The following is a 20,893-nucleotide window of genomic DNA, read 5'->3' as shown; positions in this document are numbered from 1 at the left end:
TCTGCCCTGGGAAAAAGCCTCTGACTATCAACACGATCAATGCCTCTCATCATCTTCTACTCCTCTATCAGGTCAGCTCTCAACCTCCACCACTCCACAGAGAAAAGGCGGAATTCACTCAACCTATTTTCATAAGGCATGCTCCCCAATCCAGGCAACGTCCTTGTAAATTTCCTCTGCACCCTTTCTATGGTTTCGACGTCCTTCCTGTAGTGAGGCGACCAGAACTGAGCAGAGTACTCCAAGTGGGGTCTGACCAGGGTCCTATATAGCTGCAACATTACCTCTCGGCTCTTAAACTCAATCCCATAGTTGATGGAGGCCAATGCCCTGTATGCCTTCTTAACCACACAGTCAACCTGCGCAGCTGCTTTGAGTGTCCTGTGGACTCGGACCCCAAGGTCCCTCTGATCCTCCACACTGCCAAGAGTCATAACATTAATGCTATATTCTGCCATCATATTTGACTTACCAAAATGAACCACCTCACACTTATTTGGGTTGAACTCCACCTGCCACTTCTCAGACCAGTTTTGCATCCCATCAATGTCCTGTTGTAAACTCTGACAGCCCTCCATACTATCCACAACACCTCCAACCTTTGTGTCATCATCAAATATACTAACATTTCCCTTCACTTTCTCATCCAGGTCATTTATGAAAATCCCAGAACAGATCTTTGAGGCACACCACTGGTCACTGACCTCCATGCAGAATATGACCCGCCTACAACCACTCGTTGCCTTCAGTGAACAAGCCGATTCTGGATCCACAAAGCAAGGTCCCCTTGGATCCCATGCCTCCTTACTTTCTCAATAAGCCTTGAATGGGGTACCTTATCAAATGCCTTGCTGAAATCTATATACACTACATCTACTGTTCTACCTTTATCAATATGTTTAATCACATCCTCAGAAAATTCAATCAGGCTCGTAAGGCAGCACCTGCCTTTGACAAAGCCATGCTGACTATTCCCAATCATATTATGTCTCTGCAAATGTTAATAAATCCTGCCTCTCAGTATCTTCTCCATCAACTTACCAACCACTGTAGTAAGACGTCAGGCAATCTCTGAGGAGTATTGATTATGGCTGGGGTCAGCTGTCTTATAAGGACACTGCCCAGAAGAAGACAATGGCAAACCACTTACATTGAAACAATTATTTGATTTAAATTTAAGAATTTATTTATTTGTTTTTTTTAATTGAGATACAGTATGGAATAAGTCCATCTAGCCATTCGAGCCATGCTCCACAGCAATCCTGCAATTTAATCTTAACCTAATCATAGGACAATTAACCTGCTAACTGGTACGTCTTTGGACTGTGAGAGGAAAACGAAGCACCCGGAAAAAACCCACGGGGTCACAGGGAGAACTCCCTGCAGGCAATGTCAGGAATTGAACCCGGGTCACCTATAAGACCTTAAGATATAGGAGCAGAAGTAGGCCATTCGGCCCATCAAGTCTGCTCTGCCATTCAATCATGGGCTGACCCAATTCCTCCAGTCAACCCCACTCCCCTGCCTTCTCCCATATCCTTCGATGCCCTGGCTAATCAAGAACCTATCTATCTCTGCCTTCAATACACCCAATGACTTGGCCTCCACAGCTGCCATGGCAACAAATTCCACAGATTTACCACCCTCTGACTAAAGTAATTTCTCCGCATCTGTTCTAAATGGACTTCCTTCAATCCTGAATTTACACCCTCTTGTCCTAGAATCCCCAGCCATGGGAAATAACTTTCCATATCTAACCTGTTCAGGCCTTTTAACATTTGGAATGTTTTTATGAGATCCCTCCCTCATTCTCCTGAACTCCAGGGAATACAGCCCAAGAGCTGCCAGACATTCCTCATACAGTAACCCGCTCATTCCTGGAATCATTCTCGTGAATCTTCTCTGAACCCTCTCCAATGTCAGTCTAGCCTTTCTGAAATAAGGAGCCCAAAGCAGTACACAATACTCTAAACGTGGTCTCACAAGTGTTTTATGGAGCCTCAACATCACATCCTCGCTCTTGTATTCTATACCTCCAGAAATGAATGCCAACATTGCATTCGCCTTCTTCACCATTGATTCAACCTGGAGGTTAACCTTTCGGGTATCTTGCACAAGGACCCCCAAGTCCCTTTGCATCTCTGCATTTTGAATTCTCTCCCCATCTAAATAATAGTCCCTATCTAAAAAATAGCTTATTTCATCCACCAAAGTGCATGACCATACACTTTCCCACATTGTATTTCATTTGCCACTTCTTTGCCCACTCCCCTAAACTGTCTAAGTCTCCCTGCAGGCTCTCTGTTTCCTCAACACTACCCGCTCCTCCACCTATCTTTGTATCATCGGCAAATTTAGCCACAGATCCATTAATCCAGAGTCCGAATCATTGACATTGACACCTGTACTGTAAAACGTTGTGCTAAACACTATGCTACTGTGCCACCTAGAACAATCACATTCATGAGGCCATGATTGCCCACATCACATGACATGGCACATGATGATGATGTGGAGTGGATGTTTCCTCTGGTGAGAGAGTCTAGGACCAAAGGACACAACCTCAGAGTAGAGGGGCATCCTTTTACAGCACAGATGAGGAGGAATTTCTTTAGCCAAAGTGTGGAGAATCTGTGGAATTCTTTGCCACAGGCAGCTGAGGAAGCCAAGTCTTTATGTATATTTAAGGCAGAGATTGATAGATTTTTGATTGGTAAGGCCAGAAGGGATATAGTGGGAAGACAGGAAATTAGTACTGAGAGGGGAAATGGATCAGCCATGATAAAATGGCAGAGCAGATTTAATCTGCCAAATGGCCTAATTCTGGTCCTAGTCTCATAATCTTATGTTGATGATGATAGACAGGGTAAATGCAAGCAGAGTAAGTTTCTCCACTGAGGTAGGATGAGACTAAAACTAGAGGTCACAAGTTAAGGGTGAAAGGTGAAATATAAACCTGAGAGGGAACAAGCTGCCTGCAGAAGTGGTGGATGTGGGTTCAAAAGCAGCATTTAAGAGAAGTTTGCATGAGTACGTGGATGGAAGGGGTGTGGTGTTGAGGTAAATGATCCAGGTGAGGACCTATGGGATTAGGCAGAACGGACTAGATAGGCCCGTTTTTGTGTTGTGGTGCTCTGTGACTCAATGAGGAACTATAGTTGTTCACGTGCGAAAGAAAAGCCTGAGGAAAGAACAAATAGAAGTGGGGGGGGGGAGAACGCTGCTGCTGCTGCAGGTGCCGAGGACTGGACATCACAGGGATAAAAGAAAGAGGAAGCGATTTGAGTGTGAAGTGAGGAAAACCTTGTATTTTTACACAGCACGTGGTTGGAATCTGGAACTTGGGGTGAGCAGGTCTGTGGTATCATCTGCTTGAGGTGCGGTGGAGACGGGCGGCATTGTGGCCTCCAAGGAGAAACCGTGTACACAGATGGAGGAGAGTTGTTGGCACAGTATGTTTGCACCGGAATGTGTAATGACACTTGCGGGCTGCCCGCAGCACACCATTGGGCGTGTTGGTTGTTGACACAAACGACATGTTTCACTGTATGTTCAATGTACACGTAACAAATAAACTTGGATTTTGAATGTCAAATCTTTTAAATCATGGGTTCCAGACCCTTTTCATGCTATGTACCCCTACCATTAACCAAAGGGTGAGTGGATCCCAGGGTTGGGAACTCCTGTTTTAAATACAAAGGCACCCATTATCCGTATGACTTCATGTGGTAATGACTTCCACGTCTGCGAGACAAGGCTGCTTGTCAATGAAATTTAACAAATGTAAGCTCTCTTTGCTTCAGAGAGAATGTTAAGCCTTTCAATTCCCCCTTCAAGAGCTTTCTTAAGTTCCAAATACTCCCATCTGTCAATTTAAAATGAGGCTTGCTAATGTCAGGAAAGTCCCCGAGGGACATCACTTAAACCTAAAAGTAATTACAACTATTAAATTTTAATGTACATTGTCCAAGTAGGAGGTTCTGTGCAGGTGTTAAATCTTATCTTAAGCAGCTCGGAGATTAAATGTTGAAAATGATTATGGGGACTGTGTTGTGAAGATTTTATTTGCCATGATTGTAATGCAGGAACCTAGAATAGTTATCCACAGGCAGCGAGGAAATGACTTCACCAAGTTCTGTTTAATTATTCATTCCTGGGATGCTGACTGGATTTATTTATGACCCTTAAACTGAGTGACTTTTTATACCATTTTAGAAAGCATTTAATTATTATTTGTGACTGTGTTTATCCGCTATCATAATAATATGTCCTACATGCTGTGCGTGACCCTTGGTGCTGTGTTTCATATCTTCAACCCTGGAAAAGCACTTTTGTTTGGCTGTATTCATGGTGTAGTTGGATGAACTTGAGAGCAAAACGAGGAAAGCTTTGTACTTTCACACAGCACATGGTCAGAATCTGGAACTTGAGGTAAGCAGGTCCGTTGCAACGTCTGCTAGAGGTGTCTTTTGACCATGGAGCTCAGTAAAGAAAGAATTCTTTCCCCAAACGACAAGTTGATGGGGTGTTATTACATTGCAGATGCTGGAATTCTAAGATAAAACACAAAATGCCAGAAATACTCAGCAGGTCAGGCAGCATCTGTGGTGAGAGAAATTGTGTGGGTGTTTCAGATTGATAACCTCTCTTCTTTGATTTTTTGGGCCGTTATTGATAATGGTATTATTCCAGATTTTATTTAATTATCCAAATTCACATACCTGAAGACTGAGGGGTGATGACAGGAATAAAAAGATATTTGGCCGGCTACATGGATAAGAAGGGTTTAGAGCAGGGATTCCCAAATTTTTTTATGCCTTTGGCCAATACCAATAAGCAAGGGGTCCATGGACATCAGGTTGGAAACCCCCGACATAGAGAGATGTAGGTTCTGCTTGGACAAACACAGTTCTGTGTAAAAGTCTTGGACACATATATACAGCTAGGGTGCCTAAGACTTTTACACAGTACTGTAGTAATTTTGTGTATTGCAATGTACTGCCACACAAAAAAATACAGATGTCATTACATGTGGTGATAAGCCTGATTCTGATATGGGTCTCTATTGTGGACTGAGAGTGGGAAGGGGGCAGGGAGAGGGGAATCATGGTTGGGGGAAAAGGGAAGGAAGAGGGGAGGGAAGTACCATATCCTGTAATGATCACTAAACCAATTATTTGGAATCAAATCACCTTGCCTGGTGTCTCTGGGCTGGCTGTGTCTGCACCCACGGCAATCCCCGCCCCCAGCACTCCTTCTCTGCCACAATTCCCACACCCCTCCCTTGGCACTCCACCCTCGTTATTGCTAACATCCTTTGTTCCTACCAGATTTACAAACTCACTCATTACATTGACAAATACAGTACTGTGTAAAGGTCTTAGGCACCCTAGCTATATATTTGTGCCTAACACCTTGGCGCAGTACTGTACAGACCAGTTTAGAGTCAAAGGCAAGTTTATTGTCATAAGTACAGTCCATGTCCACACAGGTGTGATGAAAACCTTAACTTGCAGTAGGATCACAGGCACAATTCAAAAGTTCAAAGTAAATTTATTATCAAAATACGTGTCCTGAGATTCTTTTTCTTGTGGGCATTCACAGTAAATACAAATAAACACAATAAAATCAATAAAGATAGACAGGACACACAAATATGGACAAATAACCAATGTGCAAAAGACGCCAAACTGTGCGAATACAAAAAGGGCACAAGAAAAATAAATAAACAAGAAATATCAAACATGTGAGTTGTTGAGTCCTTAAAAGCGAGCACAAGAGATTCTACAGATGCTGGAAGTGTTGAGAAACACAAAATGCGGGAAGAACTCAGCAGGGCAGGCAGCACCTGTGGAGAGGAACCAACAGTCGACACTTCCAGAGCTCATTCATTGGGATCAATATCACCAGGTCCAACCACAGTTACATTTGGGAAATTAATGCTGGCCTTAATAGCGAGACCCAGATTGCACCAAAGTGTTTAACAAGATTTCCCATTTACTCTGATACAGACAATTACAATTACGTTGAGTCAAACCATAGAACAATTAGGCCATTCAGCCCATTGAGTCTACTCCGCCATTCAGTCATGGCTGATTTATTATTCTTAACTCCATACTCAAGACTGAGACATAGGAGCAGAGTTAGGCCATTCAGCCCATCAAGTCTGCTGTACTATTTGCATGGGCTGTTTTATTATCTCTCTCACCCCATTCTCCTGCCTTAGACTATAACACATAGGAGCAGAAATTAGACCATTTGGCCCATCGAGTCTGCTTCACCATTCTATCATGGCTGATTTATTTTCCCTCGCAAACCCATTCTCCTGCCTTCTCCCCATAATCTTTGATGCCCTTATTAATCATAAATCTATCAACCTCCACTTTAAAGATACCCAATGATTTGGCATCCATTTACAGAATGTCACATGCATGAAAACAGTGCGGTATGGGTACAATGAAAATCCTACTTGTAACAACAACACAGGCACACAGATTACAGACAGCACACGGACACGGACAGCACACGGATATGGACAACACACGGATACAGACAACACACGGACACAGACAGCACATGGATATGGATATTACACAGAAAATAAATCATACATAAATTATACAAGACATTGAAGAAAGAAAATATGTGCACTTATAGCCAGACTTGCTTCTACTGAACAGCTGATGCAATTTCTTCTGCTTGAATCCATAAGCACCCTATTGTATTAATGAGAGGGTTGCAGCCTGTTTAAGAGATCATTGGCATCCTTGGAGAATTGGCAAATTTAATGGATAGGAGGATGCACTGTTACTAACAGCAACCGGACTGAAGAGTGATTATGCCAGTCCTTTGGTTCTATGTAAACAATGTTCAGATGCTTCTGCGAGTTACTTGAGACTATAAAGCATTCAGGGTGAATGTCAGGTGGAAAATGTGCTCCTGGATTTTGCTTTTCCACTTGGAAGTATTGGCATTTGTCTGATCCCCTCCCGCTCCACTCTGATACCGGCCTGTGGGGATGGGCGGGGTAAGCATCATCCTCTGGGAACACCGGTCTATGCTGGGGGAAAAAGAGTAATGGAGAAGAGGGTAGCAGATGTTCCCAATGTGGGACAGGTGTAGGACCGACCCATCTCCCTTGGCGCAGAGCCAGGTCTCTACGCTTTTAATTAAAACCGCAGCTTGGCTTAATTAATGCCTGCTTTGTGGCAGTAACTGTTCCTCAATCTCATTCTGCCTCTATCATTCCTCTCCCTCCTCGCTCCCCGTCTCCCTCTTCAATGCCCCCTCCCTCCTTGCTCCCCCCACTCCACTCCCTCCTTCCTTCCTCCCACCTTCTTCCTCACTCCTACCTCCCCCTTCTTCTCTACTCACCCACTCCCCGCTCACTCCCTCCTCGATCATACCCTTCCCACCTCGCTCCCCCATATTTCCTCTCAAAGACGCGGTACTTGGCTCTGTTCAAAAGATTGGTTTCCATTGTTGTAATTGGTTAATTATTGTCACATGTACTGAGATACAGTGAAAAGCTTATCCTACATATTGTTCATCCAGATCAGATTATTACACAGTACTTTCCCAGTGTACATGATGAATAAACTCTTCTCGGGCTTCCACCTGGGTACAAGCATCGATTATAACCAGTGTTTCGATGAAGATGGCAGAGTTTGTCATCGAAACATCGGCTATAATCAATACCCGTACCAGGTTGGAAGCCTGACAAGACTTTATTCATTGCACAGTAGATTAAGGTAGAACAAGGTAACATAATAACAGAATGCAGAATGAAGTGTAACAGCTACGGAGAAAGGGCAGTTAAGTTGTGCTTAATTACTATTAGAGATTTGACAATTTTCTCTCTTAGATTTGCATCTAACTTTAGAATTGGGGGAAGGGCTGTCAAACTTATCATGGGCAGTTTGATCAAATCATACTTCACACAGTGCAGGCCCTGAAAGTCGATATTTATATAAGAGTGTTGAGAACCTAGTGTGGTTCACAATCGCACCGTCCCAAAGCACAGCCTGCAGAGTACTTCTGACTTGTGGTCATTGATAGATGAGGGATGTGGGCGTTGCTGTCAAAAACCAGAATTTATAGCCCATTCCTGCTTTCCCTTGAGCTGAATGGTTTGCAGGGCCTTTAGGCAGGTTGGTGAGCTAAATTTCTACAATCGTCTCTTGCTCTGACTACAGTGGAGGTGACTGCCTAAAAAGGTGGCACAGAGTACAAATATTCTCCCACGTTGAGTAAGTATCTAGATGAGCTTTTATGAACAGTGACTTTAAGGACTACATTCTATATATCGTTCAGATGGAGGATAAGGCAGAGCAGTGGCAAATGGAATTTAATCCCAAGCACTGCAAGGTGGTGCATTGTGGGAAGGCAAACAAAGAGACACAACACATAGTCCCAGGGGTGGCGGGGTTGGGGGGGGGGGGGGGGATGTGCTAAAAACAGGTGCAGAGGTTTGAGATCAGAGGTGAGAAATTTTTAAAGGGATATCAGGGGCAGCTTCTTCACACAAAGAGTTTGGAGTGAGCTGTTGAATATAGTAGTCAAGCCAGGCACATCAGCAATATTTAAAAACCATCTAGATATCTAGAGAGGAGAGGTGTAGAGGATCAAATGTGGGCAGGTGGGACTAGCTTGCTGGCCAACAGAGTCAGTATGGGCCAGTCGGGCCGAAGGGCCTGTGCCGTGCTGTATTACTCTATGAGTAAAGGCTGGGGACTTGAAGTAAGCTAATGTTAAAGGTCAAAGTAATCTTATTATAAGCGATCATATATATACGTGTGTGTGTGTATATATATATATATGTGTGTGTGTGTGTGTGTGTGTATATATATATACTTCAAGTCCCCAGCCTTTACTCAGCACACCACAGGAGCCGAGTCTGTCTCGACCTCTCACTGCCTCTGTAAAGCAGCCAACATAATCAAAGAACCACACCCACCCCACACATGATCTTTTCTCCTCTCTCCCTGCAAGCAGAAGATAGAAAACCTTGAAAGGATGCACATACCACCAGGAGTAAGGACTGCATCTATCTCGCTGTCATAACGATCCCCTAGTACGATGAGGTGGACCCTTAACCTCACATTCTGTCTCGTTTTGGCCCTGCACTTTATTGTCTGCCTGAGCCACGCTTACTCTATAAGTATAAAACTTTATTCTGTATTCAGTACCGTTTTCCCTTGTACTGCCTTAGTCAATCATTATAACGAAATGATCTGTATCCTGAAATGGCAGGTCAAACAAAACTTTTCTCTGCATCTTAGTACATGTGACACTAATATATCAATTTGCGATGGGCACTACCAAATTAGTCTATGCGCTGTAAGACCATAAGGTATAGGGGCAGAATTAGGCCATTTTGCCCATCAAGTCTGCTCCCCCATGGCTGATCCATTTCTCTCTCAGCCCTAATCTCCTGTCTTCTCTTTGTATCCCTTCATGTCCTGACTAAGCAAAACTCCATCAACCTCTGCCTTAAATACATCCAGTGACTTGATCTCCACAGCCACATGTGGTTATAAATTACACAGATTCACCACTCCCTGGCTAAAGAAATTCCTTCTCATATCCGTTCTAAATGGACGTTGCTCTATTCTGAGGCTGTGTCCTTTGGTCTTAGACTCTCCCACCACAGGAAACATTCTCTCCACATCTGCTCAAACGAGGCCTTTCAACATTCAATCGGTTTCAATGAGCTCCCCTCATATTCTTCTGGCTTCCATTAGTAGAAGCCTAGAGCCATCAAGTGATCCTCATATAATCCTGGACTCGTTTTCATGAACTTTCTTTAAACCCTCTCCAATGTCAGCATTAGCTAAAGTACAAACTAATTTGAGCACTACAACAAGGAAGCAAGCCTTTCAGCCCTTTTCATGCCAAACTGTTATTCTGTCTAATCTCATCAACCCACATCTGGACCTCAGCCCTCCACACCCTTACCATCCACGCACTTAGCCAGACTTCTTTTAAAAGCTGAAATCACACCCAAATTCTTGCTCCATGCCCACATCACCCTCAAGTGGAAAAGTTCCTGTTCAGGTTCCCCTTAAGCTGACCTATTATAAGCAGTCTACTTGCTTTCCCAAACACTCGAGATTCTGCAGAAGCTGGAAATCTAGAGCAACACACGCAAAATGCTGGAGAAACTCGGGAGGTCAGGCAACATGTATGGAGAGGAATAAAGAGTTAATTTTTCAGGCTGAGACCCAAGATCAGGACCTGCTTTCACCCTTCTTGGGTCCATTGTCCAGACAAATTACTCTTATTTATGTGTGTAGTTCTTTACTTATTGGAGAGGAATGAGAAATTCTTGTCAACTCTTTCCCTCCCCTGGGGAGCCAACTGCAAACTTTGCAAGTACAGATCTCCTTAGCAGATTCCGAACATTAGTGTTGAAGTTCTTAAGTTTTACTGCATTCCTCCAAAGTCCAGCTAAAAATCAAGGTCATTCTCTTCTTTGTTTTATTAAAAGCATTTACGACCTAGGTGGATGAGAGGGGACTTGATGGAGATGTACAAGAGAATAAGAGGCATAGATCAAGTAGATAGCCAGGGACTTTTTCCCCACAGTGGAAACAGCTAATGCAAAGCAGTATAATTCAAAGGTGATTGGAATAAAATATAGGGGGGATGTCAGAGGTATGTTCTTTACACACAGAGAGGTGGGTGTGTTCAATGTCCTTTGGGGGTTGTGGTAGAGGCAGATACATGAGGGACATTTAAGTAACTCTTTGAAAGGCATAAGGATGATAGAAAAATCAAAGTTCAAAGTGAATTTATTATCAAATTACATATATATCAGCATATACAACTCTGAGATTTATTTTCTTGTGGGCATACTCAGTAAGTCCAAGAAACACAACAGAATCAATACAAGACTTCACCCCCAGCAGGGTGGACAAACAATCAATGTGAAAAAAGAAAAATAATAATAATCATAATAAATAAGTAATAAATATTGAAAACATGAGATGAAGAGTCCTTGAAAGTGAGTTCATAGGTTGTGGGAACACTTCTGTGATGGGGCGAGTGAAGTTATCCCCTCTGATTTCAGAGCTTGATGGTTGAGGAGTATAATTGTTCCTAATCCTGGTGGTGTCCGTTCTGAGCTTCCTGTACCTTCTCCCTGATGGCAGCAGTGGGAAGAGGGCATTACCTAGATGGTAGGGAGGTCACTGATGATGGACGCTGCTTCCCTGCGACTGCGCTCCCCTGTAGATGTGTGAGGGTTTACGTAGGAGGAAAGGTTAGATTGATTTTAGATAGGTAAAAAGGTCAGCACAACATTGCGGGCTGAAGGGCCTGGACTGCGCTGTTATGTTCATTGACTGCTAAGGACCTATCTTAAGGCAAGCAATGCCACCCAAATAAATCTTTCCTTGCTCACAAATTGAGGCAATACTCTTTTGGTCTTGGAATTCGTGGCACGGAGCTGTATAAACAATTAATGTACTTTGGAATCCCAAGCACTTGCTGCTTATTAGGACAGAAAATTTAACCATCAGAGCAACTGGATATAGTAACACCAAAGTGAATTCATTTGTTCATCAGGTTCCTGTGCTGTGCTGAGCTGAGCTATGTCCACAGTGCTCTGCAGTATCTCACAGTCACAGGCAGAGCAGTTGCCGTACAAATTCATGATACGTCTGGATAGCAATTAAAAATTGGTGAGGGTCAATGGGGACGTGCCCACTTTCCTGGTATCTTGAGGAAGTCAGGGTTGTGAGCCTTAAAGTAAAAGGAAAGAGGGATTCAGGAAAAGAATTCAGGCTCTTAGAGTCTTAGTAATGGAGACATGGCCACCCCATAAACGCTACCTCACGATTGCTGCTTTCTTTTGTACTGTGTTTCTTATTGTAATTTATACACAGTTCTGTACAAAAGTCTTAGGCACATATATATAGTTAGGGAGCCTAAGACCAGTGCACAGTACTGTAGTAATTTTATGTATTGCACTGTACTGCTGCAAAAAAACCACAAATTTCACATGTGAGTGACGATAACACTGATTCTGATATGGGTCTGTGTTGAGGACTGAGAGTGGGAGGGGGGCAGGGAGAGGGCAGTTACGGTTGGGTAAATGGGAAGGGAAAGGGGAGAGAGCAGGAAGCACCTGAGAGGCAATCTATAATGATTAATAAACTAATTGTTTGGAATCAAGCAACTGTGCCTGGTGTCTCAGGGCTGGGTATGCCCGCACCTGTGCCACACCCCACCCCTGGCACTCCTTCTCTGCCACCTGTCCCCCACCCCTCCCATGGCACCCCACCCTCACCATTTCCAACATCATTTGCTCCCACCAGATTTACAAACTCCCTGTCTGCTCCACATTGACAAATACAGTACTGTGCAAAAATCTTGGGCACCCTGGAGATATACATATATATATATATATATGTGTGTGTGTGTGTGTGTGTGTGTGTGCATAAGACATTTGCACAGTATTATGTATTTTTCTCATTGTGATTGATAGTATATTTTATGTATTGAAGTGTGTTGCTGCTGCAAAACAACAGATTTCACAACATAGGTCAGTGATATTAAACCTGATTCTGATTATTTAATGAAACAATTAAATTGAGCGATGACCATGATGGCAGGATTGAAAACGAAGTTCAAAGTAAATGTGTTATCAAGGTACATATATGCCATCATATACAACCCTGAGATTCACTTACTGGCGGGCATTCAGAGTAGAGTGAAGAAACACCATAGAATCAGTGAAAAACTACACACAAACAAGTAACCAGTGTACAAAAGAAAACAAAATTGTGCAACTACAAGAATTAATAATAATAATTAATAATACATTGTAGAGTCGAAAGAGAGTCCATAGGTTCTGGAATTGGTGTAGGATGAGTGAAGTTATCTACGCTGGTTCAGGAGCCTGATGGCTGCAGAGTAATAACTGTTCCTGAACGTGGTGGAGTGAGGTCTAAGGCTCCTGTACCTCCTGTCCTCCTGTACCTCCGGCAGCAAGACAAGAGCATGGCCTGGATGGCGGGGTTCTTGATTGATGGATGTTGCTTTCTTGTGGCAGTGCTCCTTGTAGATGTGTTCTCTGTGTTGGGGATGGCTTTGCCTGTGATGGACTGGGCTGTATCCACCGCTTTGTGTAGGCTTTTCTGTTCCTGGGCATTAGTGTCTCCATACCAGGCCGTGATGTCAGGAAGTTCCCCACTGTAGAAGTTATGAAGTAGCAAAGATATTTCAAATGGTTTTTACTAGTGGGGGAGATTGCGGAGATGGGGAGGGGAAAAGGCTGAGAGATTTGAAGAGAAATCTGAAGATGTTGTTTATCGTGAACTTATTTTTAAACAAGGTGACTTTATTTCCACCTGTCATGTGACTAGCGAAGGGGCACCACCAACCAAACATTTAGCTTCGACCTTGATTGTTTTGAAATACTGGTGATTTGATTGTCTCCCAGCTCATTTTGCAGTTCCACTCCCTGTTGGGTTTTCTGGAAATAAAATACCGGGAGAGTTTTCCCTCTGAGTGCTGCGCATGACGAGTCAGAAGACGTGTTTCATCATCTTCGTTTGGAGCAGCTCTGGTGCAAGTTTGGACACTGTTGATGGGTGGAGCGTCACGTGAATGGCAGCCACAATGAAGCTGCTGTGTGACTGAGAGCTGCCAGTGTGAGGGACTGGTGTGGAATCCCTTTGTTTCGAACACAAAACAGTTATTCAAATTTCCAGCAAACAAATAGAACCATAAGCTGAAGCTCCGCAGGGTTGTCCATTGGGGTAGTTGAAACTGAATGTCCATGTGTCCGAGGCCAAAGGAGACAGCCTGTCTCGGAGTTCAAAGGGCAGTGTGGGGAGGGGGGGAGGAATGGAGCTTGTTTTGCTGCTTGTTATGTCCTGTGTTGCCCTACCAAGCATGGTGGGCATGCCGTTTCGGTGCCGGAACGCATGGCAACACTGGCAGGCTGCCCCCCAGCACGTCCTTGAGTGTGTTGGTTGTTAACGCAAAGAAGGCATTTCACCGTGTGACGAATTAACTTCAACTTTGTGTCGATCGGAAAGGAGCATTGCCTGGTTGGTTGAGACAAGAGTGGCTGCTGGCGGTAAGATGGTGGCACACTCCAGGTCCAATCAGAGGTGCATTTGTTTGTCCTGTATGTCTTTTTTATGATCGCGGGTCATTGCTGGGTACTAAGAACATCAAGTCCTGATGGACTGGGCAATCAGCGAGCTGCTCGATAGCGAAGGAACTGGACATCGTTGTTGTGTTGTGGCCTGGACTTGTGTGCCGTTGTTGTGGGTAGATAGTACGTGGTGCCAGTGATCGTCTTGGACACTTATTGTGATTGCAAGGCCCAGTTGGACATTGGTAATGTAGGCTACTGCAAGTCCAGTTCACTGTTTCATTAGTGAGACCAGTTGGGGAGTGGGGGGGGAGGCCACAGTGCCTCAGTTGTAGCAAGGACCTCTATTCCCCTGCATAGATGCTGCCTGACCTGCTGAATTCCCCCAGCATCTTGTGTGTGTTACTCTTAAGTTTCCAGGATCCAGACTGTCTGTCCCACTCCCATCAGGGAGGAGGCTACATAGCATCCATGCCTGGACCACCAGACTCAAAAACAGTTTCCTTCCCCATGCAGTATGGCTGATCAACACTTCCACCCACTACCCCACCCCTCACCACTATTCTACCATTTCCTGTCAGAGTCACCTTACGCACAGACATTTCTGCGCCTAGCATCACTGTATGGACAAAAATCAATCTATGGATATAAGCTATTTTATATTTGTTTTTTTATTGTTGTTTTCTTTATTATATAACTGTTGGTACTGTGTTTTGCATCTTGACACCAGAGTAACACGATTTCATTTGGCCGTATTCAAGGGCATTCATGTGGTTGAATGACAATTAAACTTATTGTGAATTGTTTGTGCTGCGACAGATCCGGAGTAGCAATTATTTCGTTCTCCTTTACAGATGTGTACTGGAAATGACATTAAACAATCGTGAATCTGGAATCTGCAGAGCCTCTTGAGCTGGTGTCGCTCCATGCTGAAGGGAAATAGAGTCCTGAAGGCTCATTTTGCCCTCTTGTGGGAGTGTGCTGCCACCTTCGGGGATGCTTAGGCACTGCCTCTATTCCTCACTACCCAGGTTCACACTCACTTCTCACGTGTGTGTCAAGGCACGCAGTGAAATTTTGCGTCAGCAACCAACACAACACAAGGTCGTGCTGGGGGCGGCCCACAAGCGTCACCACACGTTCTGGTACCGGCATAGCACATCCACCAACACAGACTCACTACCCTGGGGAAAATCACACTCAGCGATTCAGGAACAGCTTCTTCCCCTCTGCCATCCGATTCCTAAATGGACATTGAACCCTTGGACACTACCTCGCTTCTTAAAATATATTTTATTTCTGTTTTTTGCATATTTTTAATCTATTCAATATACATATACTGTAATTGATTTACTTTATTATTATTATTTTAGTTTTTTCTTCTCTATCATGTTTTGCATTGAGCTGCTGCTGCTAAGTTAACAAATTTCACGTCACATGCCAGTGATAATAAACCTGATTCTGATTCTGAAAATCCTGTGACCATCCACTTATATCTGTGCCCTCAATTGTATATACTGTATCTTTCCACAGTCACTTGTCAGCTTCCTAAACACCAAGGGAAGAAGCCTCAGCCTTTTCTTTTAAATCAAGTCCTTTAGTCCCAGTAACATCCTTGTAAATCTTTATGTATCCTTGTATTCCTTTAATGCCCCCTAAAACTCTGAATGTAAGCTTATGCCCTCTAACCCAAGGAAAGGTTGTTTCCTGCTATCTGTATACACTCATAATATTGTATCCCTCAGCTGCCTCCCCTCCTCCACAGAACAACTCGGGCAGCTATGACAGAACAAAGCATCAACAGCAAAGCAAAAGCCTTTCCAACCCTACACACACACACACACACACACACACACACACACACACACACACACACTCACACACACTCTCACACACACTCACACTCACACACACACTCACACACACACTCACACACACACTCACACACACACACACACACACCACTCCCCCCAACCACAGGACAGACCACCTCTAGTCCTTGGCCAAGATCCTACATTTATTTATACATATCATACCTACTTTTACTCAGCCCCATCCAAAAACACATCACCTCACACAAATCAGCATTAAATTCCAGCTGACTGACTGATCAATATCATCCTAAGACTATGTGGGTTGGAGAAACGTACCTACCGAAGCAGCTGGTGCATATCACAAGTTCTGGTTATGCGACCACTGACCCCAAGCAGACACTCTTTGAAAGTATTGGTGGTCGCTGGGGTCACCCGTCTTGTAAAGACACTGCCCAGAAGGAGACAATGGTAAACCACTTCTGTAGAAAAATTTGCCAATTTGACAAGTACCAGCAATAAATGGCTAAATAAAGACAGTGATTTTATGCATAGCGGTTCCACACTCATTAATCAGCTGAGTAGAATTAGAATCAGGTTTATTATCACTGATATATTTCACATCATGAAATGTTGTTTGTGGCAGCAGTATGGAGTAAGATAAAAAAAATCATTATAAATTACAATAAAAATTAAAATGGGTAAAAAGTGCAGGAGAGGAATAAGTGAGGTGTTTATCAGTCATGGACCATTCAGAAATGTGACGGCAGAGAATAAAGCTATTGCTAAAATGTTGAATGTGGGTCTTCAGGCTTCTGTCTCTCCTCCCTGATGGTAGTAATGTCAGGAGGTCATGTTCTGGATGGTGAGGGTCATTAATAGTGGTTGGCACCCTCTTGTGACAGTGACTTTTGCAGATGGGGAGCAGTGTGAAGAGAGGAGCAATTTTCAAAACCATTTACACGTCTCAGTCGGCATGAACAGATCAGGCCAAAGGGCCTCTCTCTGTGCTGGATAACACCGATTGTCATCTGAAGTGCAGCACAGGAATGGGCCGTTCGGCTCTGTGGCCGTAATGAGTGATAGAAGTGTCTTTTTCCCCAGTGCCATTTCGCCCAATGCCTGAGAACATTAAACCTTACCTCGGGTGCATTTGTGCTATGCAACAACGAGCACACAGTACTCTCCCCTTCTCTTTCTATAATGTGCTCTCTTAAGACATAAGAATTAATTTCACTAACTTCTGGTAATGTCTCTTTCCTCTCCCTTTCTCTCCTTTTTCTCATTCCCCACTCTGGATCCCTTCTCACCCCATCTCGTCTCCTCACCTGACCGTCACCTCCCTGTGGTGCTCCTCCTCCGTCCCTTTCTCCCTGGGCCGCTGACCTCTCCAATCAGATTCCCCCTCCTCCAGCCTCTACCTCTTCCCCCTATCCGGTCCCAGCTGTCCCCGTGTACTAACAATGAATCAAATGTAGGTTTATGTAATGCGCTCCGGTGTTGGGGCATCTGGCTGCTGGTATTTTACGTATTGATGAGCTGCAGAAAGCTGGATGTCGGGCTCAGGAGGGAGCTCAGATTTTCTCATTCCCGACAAACTCGTGTTGTTTCGGAAAGAGATAACTCAGAGTTTTCGGAAAGGAATTCCCTTTGCTCTCGGCTGGCTTGGCATAACTACTCAAACGGAACAGAAGTGACAGGCTTGCCTCGTTTTGAACGCAGTTCCTGGTCAATGACACCAGCATCTTAATTGGAGAGTAATGTAATCAGAGGAATTTGAGACTTGAGTTTATTTTACTTTACTTATTTATTTAGAGCTACAGCGTGGAATGGGCCCTTCTGGCCCAACGAGCCACACTGCCCAGCAACCCCCGATTTAACCCTCGCCTAATCACAGGACAATTTACAGAGACCAATTAACCTACCAACCTTCTTCTTCGGCTGTCCATTGATTTCGATGTTGACTGTGCAGAGGGTTTAGTCTCTGCAGGCACGCTTATGGGTCAGCAGGTCAGCTGTGCAATCCAGAAACGACTCCAACACGCCTTGCACGGTAACAAGACAGACGGTGTCGTGCCCCCACCGTACAGTCTCTCTGGGCTTCCAAATCTGATGCGAAGTGGTACACAGGAGTGTAACAGACTTAACGGATAAGGAAGCTGCCCCACGGTGGCAACTAACTAGTCTAGTGATGCCATCCGTTGACCAGCACTCTGGTTCCTCGGCATGCCACTGAGGTGGCTGCACCATCGAGCCTTTTAAATTCATCTGCCACAGACGCCCTGCTGCCAGCATCTACCAACCAATACGTCTTTGGACTGTGAGAAGAAACCAGGAGACATGGAGGAGGTATAAACTTCTATTTATTTAGAGATACAGTGAGGTTACAGGCCCTTCTGGCCTAGTGAGCCCGCGCTGCCTGATTACACAGATGTGACCGATTACTAAGGCGTACATCTTCAGAGTGTGGGAGGAAAGCGGAGACTAGGAGAATACAGTACCCACACGGTCACGGAGAGAGTGTACAAACTCCTTGCAGGCAGCAGCAGCAATTGAACCTGAATCACTTGTTATGTTCTGCAACTTCAAAACATTAAATTAATTGAAAGCAAGACACGAGAGTCCAAAATGAGGGTCTAACTTAAAGTTTACTTTAAGTGAGGCATGCATGCTTCACATGCTAGTATGAAGATGCATGCAGTTCACGTATTTATACCTATAACCCATAATGAATTATTTAAATGAACAAGAATGCTTAATCAAACTATATATATATATATATATATATATATATCTATACAAGATTACTCAGATATTATTGAAGTATTAAATACATGATATCACCAGTGCTGCTACATGTTACTCTAACCACTACACTACTGTGCCATCCCAGATTTCTTTATGATTCCATAATTACTCTGTTCCAGTGTTTGTGATTTTCTGGTAAATCTTGCTGTATATGTGGCTTTATAAAAATTCCTGGTTACAAGAAACTGGTATTCAGATGAGAAAGCACATAGCGTGGTGCTTTGTTATCGTACTTTAAGAGAACATCTCAAACGTAGAAGAAAGTAATGCAGGAACAGGCCCTTTGGCTCACAGTGTTCAGCCAATATAATTAGTGCTCGAAAAACTAGCTTTAAACGTACAGTGAAATGTGTCATTTGCCTCAATGACCAACACAGTCCGAGGACGTTCTGTGGAATGTTTCCAGCATCAACATGTTTGCAGCTTCCTAACCCTGACTGTCTGTCTTTGGAAAGTGGGAGGAAAGCAAAGCACACACAGGAGCACACGGGGAAGTCCTTACAGATGCTGTAGCAAACCGGGTGCTGCCATTGTAAAGCGCTACGCTAGCCGCTATACTCTGCTGCCTGCCTGAACAAAAGCTTCATCATCTCAGGAGGCAAAGTCCAAAGAAGAGGCTGGATCCTTGTCAAAGACGGTCTATTAAAGTTGCCCTCCTCCCTTTGTCCTTTGTATCTGCTTGATTGGCTCCATGCCTCTCAGCGTCCATGTACCACCCTTGTCTCGGTCTTTCCCACTGCAACATTACCAGTAAGGAGCCATCTATAGTGTCTGATGCACCATCAATAACTCTCGGAGATGTGAGGCGAGATATAGGCTTTTATTAGCTGGAAGAAAGAACAAGCAGCAATTGACCACCACACTGCATCCTGGAGACTGAGGCCGGGGCGGTGTCTCCAATCGCCTTTATGCCGGGGTCCGTGGGAGGAGCCACAGGAGCAGTCAGCAGGGGGGCGTGTCCAGACAGGTATACATAGTTCACCACAGTGTCATTTTGGACTTTCCTGTTAACCTGGAGTGTTAGAGTGATTCTAACTCGGCAAGCCCAACAGGCTGTTGGAACAGAGCATGGGTTTCCGATCTGGGGTTGCTTAATGGAATTTGTCCATGGCATTAAAAAGTTTGGGAATCCCTAGATTAGAGTGTAAAATTGTTATTTTTCTTGATGTTATGAGTATTGATTTCCCCTCCCCCTTCTCTCCTTTCCTGGTCCATATTCTGGCTCCCCTCTTACCCCCTCTCTTCTTCTCACCTGCCCATCACTTCCCTCTGGTACCCCTCCCACTTCTCTTTCTCCCATGTCCACTCTCCTCTCTGATCATATTCCTCCTTCTGTTCTTCTCTTCACCCATCCCCTCTCAGCTCCCTCACCCAGTCTCACGTATCACCTGCCAGCCTGTAGTCCTTCCCCTCTCACCACCTTATTCTGGTCCAGTCCTGATGAAGGGTCTCAGTCCAAAGTGTCGACTGTTTGGTCCTCTCCATAGATGCTGCCTGACCTGAGTTTCTCCAGCAATTACTATGCATTATTTTTCTCATAGTTTGATTTCTCCATGCTTGTATTTTTTATATAATCACCTCTATGCACGTAATTATTCAAAGAATTTTCCAGTAATTGTAGTGTAGCTGAATTGGTGTTTTGCTAGAAACTTGGTTTCTCTGCCCCAGGTATCACATCACTTGAATCTGGCCATTTCATGCATCATTTGTTAGAATGGATATAATAATAACAACTTTATTTATAGAGCACTTTCCTTATAAATGATGCAATTCAAAGTGCTTTACAATGTGATAAAAGATAAAAATAAATGTGAAAATAAAAGATACAATGATATTAGTCAAGGGCAATATTAAATAAATAGGTTTTGAACTGATGTTTAAAAGTGTAAACTGAGTCTGCATCCCTTATAGTTTTACAGTAGGTCTTGAATTCCACGGTTTAGGAGCATAGTTAAAAAAGCTGACCTGCTAATTACACTGGAAACAAATCTTCTCAAAAGTGTTGTTTCCTCAGAATGGTTTTTTGTTTATGATGGACTGCTTGAAGCTGAATACGAATATAATTTCAGACTATTTGTATCACGTAGGAATTTGGAAAAACAAGAAATTAACTTTTATTAAAGATAATGTGTTTAATTGCATAATGGTGATGATGCTTTGCAAT

At 43.8% G+C, this 20,893-nt stretch overlaps 1 protein-coding gene across 1 annotated transcript in view; it reads left to right on the top strand.

Moving 5' to 3' along the window:
* The window catches only part of LOC132399084 (arf-GAP with dual PH domain-containing protein 1-like), a 169,803-nt gene that overhangs the window by 107,034 nt on the left and 41,876 nt on the right, over positions 1 to 20,893 (top strand). The window contains exon 5 of the mRNA XM_059979040.1: positions 5,447 to 5,481. Within this exon, the coding sequence (XP_059835023.1) occupies positions 5,447 to 5,481 (35 nt within the window). The remainder of the gene's footprint in view (positions 1 to 5,446; positions 5,482 to 20,893) is intronic.

Source organism: Hypanus sabinus, chromosome 9 (genome assembly GCF_030144855.1).
Source record: "Hypanus sabinus isolate sHypSab1 chromosome 9, sHypSab1.hap1, whole genome shotgun sequence".
Taxonomy (NCBI): Eukaryota; Metazoa; Chordata; class Chondrichthyes; order Myliobatiformes; family Dasyatidae; genus Hypanus; species Hypanus sabinus.
This window is presented reverse-complemented; position numbering and strand designations above follow the sequence as displayed.